The following is an 11,032-nucleotide window of genomic DNA, read 5'->3' on the forward strand; positions in this document are numbered from 1 at the left end:
GTTTGCTTGCTTTTATTTATTTTTTTCTTTCAAAAATTGCATTTAGTTTTAGTTTACCTTGTCTGCTAGTTTTAGTTTTCTGATTTATAATTTAAAAAACAAGTAGTGAAGGGCTATATTTGAGGATTTTAGAAAGGTCGTAATAGGGATCACATTTCAAACACACTTTATGAAGACTCACGATCACAATGTAGACATCTCAACCTTGATTAGCATAGATACCAACACCTTTGGATGCTCAAATTTGACCAGCAGTCTAACTGAATGTTTTTTCTCTTTAGTTTTACTTTGAAGTTTACGTTGAATAAGCTACAGTCACGTTGGGTCAAACCTCTGCTTTCTCGGCCTCTTCTCAGACACAGGATGTGACAAACTGTGACAAATTTAGTTTAGCATCTTCTAATTTACTCTTTACATCAACTGTACAGCAGCTACATGTGATACACTCAATGAACGCACAAACAGGACAAATTTACACAGACTCCTCAAAGCAAAGAAAGTGCTATCTCCTTCCACAAATCCATCCACACCTCAGATTTCACAGCGCATCTATTAGACAGTCCTAGAATTAGACCAGTAAAAACAATAATAAAAAGTATAACTTTACTCTCAGTATATGCCGCTCTAAACAATAAAATATTTCTATGTTCTAGCAGTGATAAAGGCGTTATGGGCTTTACTAGTTAGTGTCTCTATCTATAAATTGTTACAGATAAAGTAAAAGTACAACAGATATGATACATCGGCATTTTAAATACAGCTTATTCATAATGCTACTTCATTTGATACACATATAATAGCACTGTTAAGGATAGATAACATTCGTATAAAATGAACTTTATGTTCGGGTAGTTCCTGGTTGTCGGTCCAGCCTCACACATCCGGTCTCTCCAGTGTCCATTATGAGCATTCAGACATGGTTCTATTACAGAAAATCACATTTCAGCCTTAATCAAACTGTCACATTTCAAAGCTTCTCCACGTGGAGCTGCCTCGCAGCCAGTGCCATGCTCAGAGGCACTTCAGAGGCAACATGAAGTCCTAAGAAGTGAACAAAGGCAAAGTTCTAAATATAAGCTGATATACAGTACGTAGCACTTGGATATGTCCATAGTGATGATGTAAAAAGCTTATTTTACCAGGAAGGAGTGCAGAAAGGCGAAGATGCCCAGGCAGAGTGCAACAGGAAAGACAGGCAGCAGAAAATCATGACGCCACGTGTTTGTTTCACTGGATTTGAGTGGAAAGAAACATCCCTGAAACTGGATATATAGAAAATATACTGGTAAAAGACTATTAAAGTAGTGTGAAGGGAGGGTTTAAGAGTCCCTGAATAACTGTTTGTCCTCTGGATAGAAACTATTGCTAGTGACATGCGGTCCACTCATGACAGCAAAACTTAATCTGTTTGGAAACTAGCAGAAAAAATGTTGCAAATTTTCATATTTTAATAACTTAAAATGTGTGTAAAGGTAAGTAAATGCTGGGAAACGTGTAACATGGTTAAAATGTGCTTGTGCTACAACAGAGAGTAGTTTCTTAGGTTTGGGTCAGACCACTGAAGAAATGAAGTAACCCCCCACCCACCCATGTCCATGCAGATGAAAGGGGGCCTAAACTGCACCATCAGGACTGGCGAGGTCATTTTCTCTTTTCCTAGAGAGTTCCCAGAAGCAGGAAAGGTCAAACTGCCTCCCTGGTTGAGTTTCTCAGTGTCTATTTGTCTGTTTTTTTCTCTAAAGCTGGTAGTTGTAGGAAAAATGCACGTGCAGCCCGTTTACTGGGTGCACTATTGGCACTGTTTGCATCTTGGGGAAGTTCTCTGTAGCAAGGGTCCATTTGCAAGTCCCGATCAGCTCCACGGCGAGAGTCTTTAGGATGATCTGAGCCAGTTCTTTCCCTACGCAGCTCCGCACTCCGCCACCGAACGGCACGTAGCTGAACCGGGCCGACCGGCACTCGTCCCGATCTGGGCTGAATCGTTCCGGGTCAAACAGCTCCGGGCTCTGGAAGACTGCTGCAGTCTCATGGGTGTCCCGGATACTGTACATTACACTCCAACCTTTTGGGATCTGGTAGCCCTGCAGAATAAGAAAGGCATTTCATTTTGATGATAGTGAAATAAACTCTGACTCAGGGTTCTAAAACAGTTTCTGGACCTTGGTAATATGGCCACTGTCGGCAAAGGTTTACAAAATAATGCAGAGAAAATGTTGAAATCGGAAAAGTCAAAATTTTATTGTTTGGATGATTTTTAATTATTATTATAATTCTCAAAATCAAAGACTCACAAGTGAAAAATACAAATTAATTCAAGAGTCTTATGATGTTGACCTTTTAGTTTCTGCCTGACAGAAAGCTGGAGGCTTTAGCGTGTTGAAAACTTCTTCATTCATTTGGTTTTCGGCTTCATTCATTCAGTCAATCACTCATTATCCTGCTAATCCAGACTTCTCTATAAACTAATCCCAGTTATTTCTGCAGAGTTAGGATTTCCTGGTTTAGGTTCCAGAAGCACTCACTTGACCGAACAGGCATAAAGACATTTGCAGGAGCACAATTACGTCGTGCCTATACAAGTTAATACCGTGAGAAATAATTAGCATCACGCGCTCTATAATAGTACGGTGGAAATTCCTCTGCTATCGCTTTAAACGTCACTTGTCCTTTTTCAATGAAGGCAGCAAATTGGGGGCACGCTGAGGGCAGGGAGGGGTTTTTAAGAGCAGATTCCCAGGAGGGGCCGTCAAAGCGTAGACAGCCACGCCCCCGAACAAAGAGCCAAAATCAAAATTCAATAGACGCAAGGTTCGGTCTGCCTCCAGCATGAAGTTCTCTGAGAGCAATTCGATTCTGCGATGGACTAAATCACCCTCAGACTCACTGAGTGTCCACAAGGAGGCGTTCTACACATGTCAAACTTTAGCTTCTACGGTAAAGAAGATATTAGCTACAGGCAGCTGGTTTAGACGGACGGGATTGGTAAACAACAAAAACCCTCCCAAAAGGTCATTGTGTTATTGTTTTAATCCAACAGAAGTAATTTAATGTTCTGCCTCATTGAGGACTGAACTTTGAGCTTGTAAAACAGAAACGTTCCTTTCGTTGTTTCAAGCTAAAACATATACCGACATTTTATGGGGCCGTCAGCGGCTGGTAGCTAGTTAGAACATTTAACATTTGGCCCAAACCTACTGGATAAAACTATATGTTCATCTGTACTGGTTAAGGTTCAAAAAATATTGTCTAAGCATACTGTAGTTACCAACTGGATGGCTATCGGCTATTAGCTATTATTAGCTATTATTGGCTAAGTCTATCAATAGGGGTTTTTTTGTGCAACTGATTGTTTTGGGGTTTTGTTTGCTGCCTCCTTGACATGTTAACTATGTAAATAATTAGCTTGGGTTTAGACGGACAGGATTGGTAAATAACAAAAACCCTCCCAAAAGGTCATTGTGTTATTGTATTAATCCAACAGAAGTATGAAAAGTGTCCAAGAATTTGTACCAGCTGTTATTATTTATTAAGCTTTGGCTACTGGGCGAGTCTTTGTGCTATTGACGACTTGCCGGAGAAAACCCAGTTTGTCATTTTTTTGCTAATTTAATGTTCTGCCTCATTGAGGACTGAACTTTGAGCTTGTAAAACAGAAACGTTCCTTTCGTTGTTTCAAGCTAAAACATATACCGACATTTTATGGGGCCGTCAGCGGCTGGTAGCTAGTTAGAACATTTAACATTTGGCCCAAACCTACTGGATAAAACTATATGTTCATCTGTACTGGTTAAGGTTCAAAAAATATTGTCTAAGCATACTGTAGTTACCAACTGGATGGCTATCGGCTATTAGCTATTATTAGCTATTATTAGCTATTATTAGCTACTATTAGCTATTATTAGCTACTATTGGCTAAGTCTATCAATAGGGTTTTTTTTGTGCAACTGATTGTTTTGGGGTTTTGTTTGCTGCCTCCTTGACATGTTAACTATGTAAATAATTAGCTTGCAAAGCACAATTGTTAAATACCACCAGAACGGTGCTTCCTTCAGTTTTTGTTGCGTCAAGCTAGTATAGAGAGTTGCTGATGACGTCGAGCACCAGTTGCTGACTGTAGTCCAAACCAGTGTTGCCAACTCCTCAGTAAGGAAAATCGCTATTGGTTGTCCTAAAAGTCGCTAGAAGTCGCTAAATGACATCATCACCTAATTTGCATAATTGGTCATGCTAATGTAATTGTAACCTACGCTGCTGGAGAGAGAAATAACATCGTGGACGAGACATAAAGTGAGTAAAAAACGTCCTAAATGCATTTAGAATTTATTTAGAACTACAAATTAAATTTCTTTTAGCAATTATTGTTTTTTGTAATGTCTTTCACATCTTTTTTTAGCGACTTTTTTTCTAAAAAAAGTCGCTAGGGGGTCTGAAAACTCGCTAAATATAGCGACAAAGTCGCTACGTTGGCAACACTGGTCCAAACCTGTCACATACACCACATCTCCACCCATACTGGTTGGACTGAATGTTATAGACTGTTATCTAAATGTATTTTAGTTGGAAATTTGACAGTCCTATATCATGTATCAGCCAATCGCTCGTTGGCGTATTTTTAGTTGAGCATTCATAAATTTCCCGCCGTCAACTCCAGGAGCAGAGACTTGGAGATGATCCCTTTGGGATGAATAAGATTTAAATTCCTTTGTAGCTGATAAAAATATATTGAGTTCTTTGTAAAACTATACAAATAAGTAAAATCTTCCTGCCAGAGACTCAAACTTACATCTAGTTCAAACGTCTGCAGAGCTGTTCGGTAACCGCCAGAGACTGGCGGAAGGAAGCGGAGGACCTCTTTGACGACACAGTCGATGTAGCGGAGCTGGCTGAGCTTCTCCAGGCTCAGGCAGGGTACGTGAGACTGCGACCGCGGGAAACCGTCTTCGTCTCTCTGATTCCGACACCCTCCGTTTAGCAGGCAGGTTGTTTCTGCGTCAGTGGCGCCCTCCTCTGTTTCCATGGTGACACCAGATTGAATGCAGCTGTTGTGAGATTCATAGCCGAGGTCTTCCGCCTCCAGTTCACGTCTGGCCTTGTCCACCACTGCTGGGTGGCGAAGAAGCTGCAGAACCAGTGATGTGGAGGCGCTGGCTGTGGTGGAGTGAGCAGCAAAGATCAGCTCCACTGCTGTTTCCTGCAAGAAGGGAGGTGGATGGGTTGGGTGGATGTCACCTGAACATAGGTTCACAGTCAGACCCGTGAGGTCCCTGAACGTCAACTGAGAGCCAAATAGCTTGCTCACAAATAATGTACCATCGGTGCACGGCTGACCTTTTACCAAATGATCTGGTTAAATCGTTTTCACTCACTTCACCATTAAAAACATCTTTAGCATGATTAAATGTACCTGTATGAACTGATGGACTTCTTTTCTCTGGCTGTTTTTATTACAACCAAAAATGAATCAGTAACTGCCCCTAAAGGTAAATTCTGAAGCTTTTAAAATTTCCCATATAAGGTGTTTTCTAACGAGCGGCCTAACGAGGCTACAGATGGGGCGATCGTAGCTCAAGAGTTGGGAGTTTGTCTTGTAATCGGAAGGTTGCCGGTTCGAGCCCCGGCTCGGACAGTCTCGGTCGTTGTGTCCTTGGGCAAGACACTTCACCCGTTGCCTACTGGTGGTGGTCAGAGGGCCCGATGGCGCCAGTGTCCGACAGCCTCGCCTCTGTCAGTGCGCCCCAGGGTGGCTGTGGCTACAATGTAGCTGCCATCACCAGTGTGTGAATGGGTGGATGACTGGATGTGTAAAGCGCTATATAAATACGGGCCATTTACAGATTGAACACAGAAGGCTCAGTCACAAAACTGGGTTTTCGTTTGTTTATAGCCTCAGATTTATGTTTTACTTTTGCTTCAAAAATCATAAAAAGCCTTTTATTTCCCACCATTAGCATCATTTTTAATGTCACATTGGTGTTCGAGTATCGCTTAGCGATAGCATAAATCACAAAAACGTCCTGAGCTTGCAGCAGCCGCCGTGCTGTGCAGGAGCAGTATTTTAGACGCCAGCCGGTCTCAGAGTGTCCTGCTCATTGACAAACTGTGCCTAAGTGGTGGTTAAATATGACCGAGTGGGTCACAAAAACACTCTGCACATCTGCATCTCAGTGTTGTCTTGTCCTATCGTGACTTTCAGAAAGTGAGGCTGGCACATCCTTCCCTGCACTGTGGACGTTAACTCTGGTACCTTGAGCTCCTGCATGCTGAGCTGCTGGTCGTTCTCCTTAGCGCTGGACAACATGTAATCAAAGGCGTCGTTATATTCCTCGTCCGTGTGCTGCCGCTCCTTCTTCTCTTCAATGATTTTCTCCATGTGGGCGTGCAGGATTTCTCTGGCTTTTATCCCCTGACAGAAAAAGATTGACAAATTACAAAGAATTCGTGTAAAAGCCAACATGAATGACATTAATCGGCTTTTAATGCCACGTTATCCATGTAGATTACACATAATGTCTTTAAGCTCCCCCACCTTGCGTAACCCACTGAGCGGGGCATCTATTGGCAGAGAGAAGAGGTTGTTCATCAGCTGCTCGAAGATCTTAGCCAGGTAAACGATCCGCTCCTCCTCCAGCTTCAGACCCAACAGGACCCTGACCGCGATGCGGAACGTCAGGGACTTGGCTGCGCTGTACACGTCGATGGCGCTCGGCTCTGAGCACCACTTGGCGATTTCAGATTTGATGACGTCCTGAAGCCGGGGCAGGTAGGACTCCAGAGCACTCCGGCTAAACACTTTGGCCAGAATCTTGAAAGAGATAAGGAAATGGAGAGAAAGGGGTCGTGAAAAGTTCACAGACAGTTTGTGAATCCAAACGTCAGTTCAACTTCCTGCTACACCTTCTTACTTTTCGCTTCCTCTTGTGGAGGTCTCCGATGGAGTTGACCAGGGTGTTGGGTCCCAGGATGATGCGGGTGCTCTGAGGCCACTGGGTGCACACCAGGCTGTGTTCCCCCAGCAGGATCTTGCGGATGTTTTCTGCACCCGTCACCCTGATGACCGGCTTCCCCAGGAGGTGGGTCTTAAACACGTTTCCGTGACGCTCTCGCCTCGAGATGTGGAAGTTTGAACCCTGGAGGGTAGAAAGAGATATAAACTTTGTCATGAAGCAATGACTCATTAATACTTTTAGGCCAAATAAAACTGTAAAAACTTTTTATACAAACACTCGGAGTCTCTCTCTGTTTTTGTCTTTTGGTGCAGTAACACACTCAGCTGTGTCAAATCAGTTTTGGTTTCTTTTTGTTTTTTTCCTCTGTAATTTCTTCATTTCTTAGAACAAGAACATTTTTCAGAGGAAAATCTTTCTTTTTGCACCATTTTGGTCAAACCTGCCACTTTTACTTTTTTAATCTGTCATTTTCTTTTACATAAGAACAGGATGTCTCTGTTAATCCTTTTAACATGATAAACTTACATTAGGTAACATAATTATTATTTTTATCTTATGGGCTCTTATGGAGACGCCTGTTGCCATCCTCGCCCCCTTTGAGGAACTAAAAAAGCAAGCAGCTACGACGCACTAGCCTCTGATGTCATCCCAGCTGTGACTGTGCTAGTGAGACTTCTAAACAGAGAAACAGACGAACAAATTTAAAATTAAATTTTGTTTTTTTATAATTATTTATTCTGTAATATGTTGCAAACAACATGCTTTTCATTTTAAATAAATGTTCTTAATTCCAAACTAGTCCCTTGTTTGTTTGTTTTTTGTTAAATTATAGGACTAAAGCTGTTACCTGCAAATTTAAATCATGTTTTTATTAAGTACTCGGTATCAGCGAGTACTGAAATGCAAGTACTCGTACTCGTTTCCAAAAAAGTGGTATCGGTGCATCCCTATACTGAACCCCTCTTTAGTGAAAAATAAAATATGATTTTATGATATATTATTATTATTATTAATAATTATAAACAACATACAGTCCAATATGACTTCAAGTGGGTCAGACTATTAAAACAGCTCCATAATATCATAACCTACATTTCTTTAAATATAAATGATCTAAGAACATTTAATGGACCATTTGCACAAAGCTTGAGATACTTTTATAAAACATTTTCAACAGCAAAACATGTGGATCTGCCCGAACCTTCACATGCAGACTTTTTGTAAGTAAACTGCTTATTTTACTCCACGATTCAAACAGTTTGCAGAGATATTTTTTTAAATTCCGTAACATTTCACTCCTTTTCAGTCATGCTTGCATCAGCTCAAGTGATGCAGAGCATTAAGCTGAAAAGTTAAAGATTTTAACGACTTTACTGAAACGCCTCTTACATTCAGTCCTCCCGCTCGGGTTAGATTAACAGTTTGTGACCCTAAACTTTAAAGCAGGAGTGCATGTAGATAATATTAACAAGTGAAAACTAATGAGTTGATGGGAGCGATTTAAGAAGAAAATTTGGAGATGGGGAAATGCGCTGTAAGGATGTGGAGAGGATGGATGAGAGGTGAATTCTTTTCTGTAGGGAAGACAGAGAGGGAGGGAGCGAGGTGGAAGAATTGAACAGAATTCTGTTTTTGCTCCATAACAAGGAATTACGCGCGGAGCATCAAGTCCGCACATGTCGCATCAACATCTGAACTGAACCCGCACAACAATCTGCTTCTCGAAACTTCCCGCGTTTCTTAACAAAGTATCAACACCGTGATTGTTCAAACTTCCTGCAGTCCCGCGTGGATTAGAAGCCAATAACAGATGAGCATAGAAAGGAAACACACAGCTGCATTTTGGGGCTTAAAAATAAATAAACAAATACATAAAAACGACAACTCGAGCTTACCTGGAACAACCAGTGGAAAGTCTCTCCGACCAGTGGCCAGCCCATGGAGCCTCTCGGCAGCGGCAGGCGGCTCTCTTTGTCCCGGGTCAGACTCCAGCGGAGGCTCCACAGCTGCCGGGTCAGTGCCAGCAGCAGGACCGCGGAGAGAAGCGAAGTGAGCGCGGTGGCCAAGGCCGACAGCACTCCAAACTGAGGCAGGGGCAACATCTCCTCCGTGCCGGTCCGTTTCCCAGCATCCACCTGTGTCTGCGCGCTGAAATTGTCTGGGCTGTGCGTAAAGCTCCGGAATTCTTTTCCTCCTTTTTCCTTTTTTCTCTCTGGTCTCCTGTAAAAGCTGCCCAAATAAAATAAAAGGTCCGGGTGTGTTTACCCTCCGCTGCCCCAGAAATTACTCATTCAGCTCATCTCCGGAGAGAGCCAATATAAACTGTTATTACAGCTAGTTAGACCAAAACAATGACGACCATCACGCAGAAATATGCAGAGATGGCGCACACGTCTGCGATCATTTTTTCCAATTAAAACAAACTGTAGAGTGCGTCTCTTATAGCCTGACATTATATTTAAAGCTGCGTGCACGTTAAAGAGTTTGCGCAGGAAGACGCACCTCTGAAAGAAATAAAAAGCCGATCATTGCGGATGGATGCGCCTGCACACACTCACACTCTGACTCTGGGCGAGCTACATGACAAACGTGCTCCTCTCCTGCGAGGAAACTCCCCTTCATTCCGCTGCTCCTTCAAAATGAGGAGTAGCTGTCAAGTATTCCAAATAGTTTTACAGGTTTGCGTGCGCCAGCTTGTCTATTAGGTTATGCACCTTTATAGGTACAGTTCAGGGGGCTCAGCCACCCTAACCCCCCGGGCGGCACGGAGTTTATAGAGCAGTGGCAATAAATCAGGTTTTAAAAAGAGGCAGAAGGAATAAAAGAGGGATTTGAATACAGTTGACTACAGTACGGAGCGAGGGGGAAAAGTTCAGCAAATTGCTCTCTAGCTCTGATTTTCCCAGTAAATGAAGTAAGACGTTAGAGAGTTCGGTCCTTTTCAGATTCAAACTTACCTCCAAGCAGCTTCCTCTGAGCGCACGGACAGAAATCCGTTCAGGGTTTGGGGGAAAGTTTCTTTCTCGGCTCCTCTGAGAGAGACCGATGCCTGCTCCTCCACAGTGAGCGGGCTGCAGGGGGTTTTATAGAAAAAGCAGCGTGATCCACCTTCAATTGTGACGTTGGTTTGAATATGTTAAAAGGGCTCGGTGTTTCATTCACAGCGCTGCAGAGAGAGAGGGAAACAAGAAAGAGGAAAACGTTTGGAGAGACGCAGCAGTGCGTCCTCAGTCTGTGTGTGTGTGTGTGGGGGGGGCAGCGAGTGGAGGGGAAATCTGCAGGTATCCAATTAGTTGTGCAAAGGTTTCAGACGGGAGCTCCGTTTAAATTCAGAGCGAAGAAAATGGATCAGAGGCAAAAATTCACGACTGCATTCGACTTTAAGTTTTCCAACAAATAACAAAGAAATCTGCGCATTAAATGCGCAAAATCCAAAGTTTTCCCAATATTTTTGAATTCATTTCTTTAGATTTCAGCGATACATTTTGATCCTTGTTCCTCCAGAAAGAAACAGAAGCTCCCCCGAAATCTATGAGCCAGAATTACAGCAACAGCCTCATTTAACAGGATATTTCCTCGTTTTTGAATTTGGCCTCAGCAGGGAACTTCAAATCCCTCCTCGACACTCCAACAGCTGATTCCTTCAACTTATACAAGGACTGAGACGGATTTCTGACCACGTCCACGCAAGCCTCTGTTAACGGGATCCGTGTGATTTTAAGGTGGAGTTTCTTAAAAAAATTAATAAAGAAGGTAAAACGATTTTAAACACAAACTTTGGAAAGCTTGCTGTCTAGATTTACCATGGATTTGGTCGCAGTCTGCGTGCGCAAAACGGCGCAAAATCTGCACTTTTTAATGCAAAAAAAGCCTCGTGGGGTCACAGCGGGGCCAATCCACCAAACCTCCAGCCTGCTGTCATTTCTTTTGAACACACATAAACATTTCCTCAATATTTAAAATTCATTTTATTTATAATTGTAATTTCTTTTTTTCCCTTTTTTTTGGGGGGGGGAGGGGGTGGATTAAAACTGAGATTATCTCATTAACTGGCCACATCATCTCCAGCTGTTGTTGGCGTGTCC

At 42.6% G+C, this 11,032-nt stretch overlaps 1 protein-coding gene across 1 annotated transcript; it reads right to left on the reverse strand.

Annotated features, from left to right (window-relative positions):
- Nucleotides 1-383: 383 nt before the first annotated feature.
- Nucleotides 384-10,318, reverse strand: cyp26c1 (cytochrome P450, family 26, subfamily C, polypeptide 1). The gene is made up of 7 exons (XM_085183066.1): nt 9,905-10,318; nt 8,843-9,176; nt 6,903-7,127; nt 6,527-6,802; nt 6,245-6,403; nt 4,784-5,191; nt 384-2,081 (listed from the first exon to the last, which is right to left on the reverse strand). The coding sequence occupies exons 2-7, from the start codon at nt 9,047-9,049 to the stop codon at nt 1,737-1,739; spliced, it is 1,620 nt and encodes a 539-aa protein (XP_085039192.1). The 5' UTR covers nt 9,050-9,176; nt 9,905-10,318; the 3' UTR covers nt 384-1,736.
- Nucleotides 10,319-11,032: the final 714 nt, after the last annotated feature.

The sequence above is a fragment of the Neolamprologus multifasciatus genome, chromosome 13, assembly GCF_963576455.1.
Source record: "Neolamprologus multifasciatus chromosome 13, fNeoMul1.2, whole genome shotgun sequence".
Lineage (NCBI taxonomy): Eukaryota > Metazoa > Chordata > Actinopteri > Cichliformes > Cichlidae > Neolamprologus > Neolamprologus multifasciatus.

What these genes read in the sequence shown, in the direction of transcription:
- cyp26c1 (XM_085183066.1), bottom strand. Translation starts at nt 9,049, where the DNA reads ATGTTGCCCCTGCCTCAGTTTGGAGTGCTGTCGGCCTTGGCCACCGCG. An exon ending in CTTTCCACTGGTTGTTCCAG is followed by an intron (nt 7,128 to 8,842) that starts GTAAGCTCGAGT and finishes TCTACCCTCCAG; the next exon opens with GGTTCAAACTTCCACATCTC. An exon ending in TCAGCATGCAGGAGCTCAAG is followed by an intron (nt 5,192 to 6,244) that starts GTACCAGAGTTA and finishes CCCTTCTTGCAG; the next exon opens with GAAACAGCAGTGGAGCTGAT.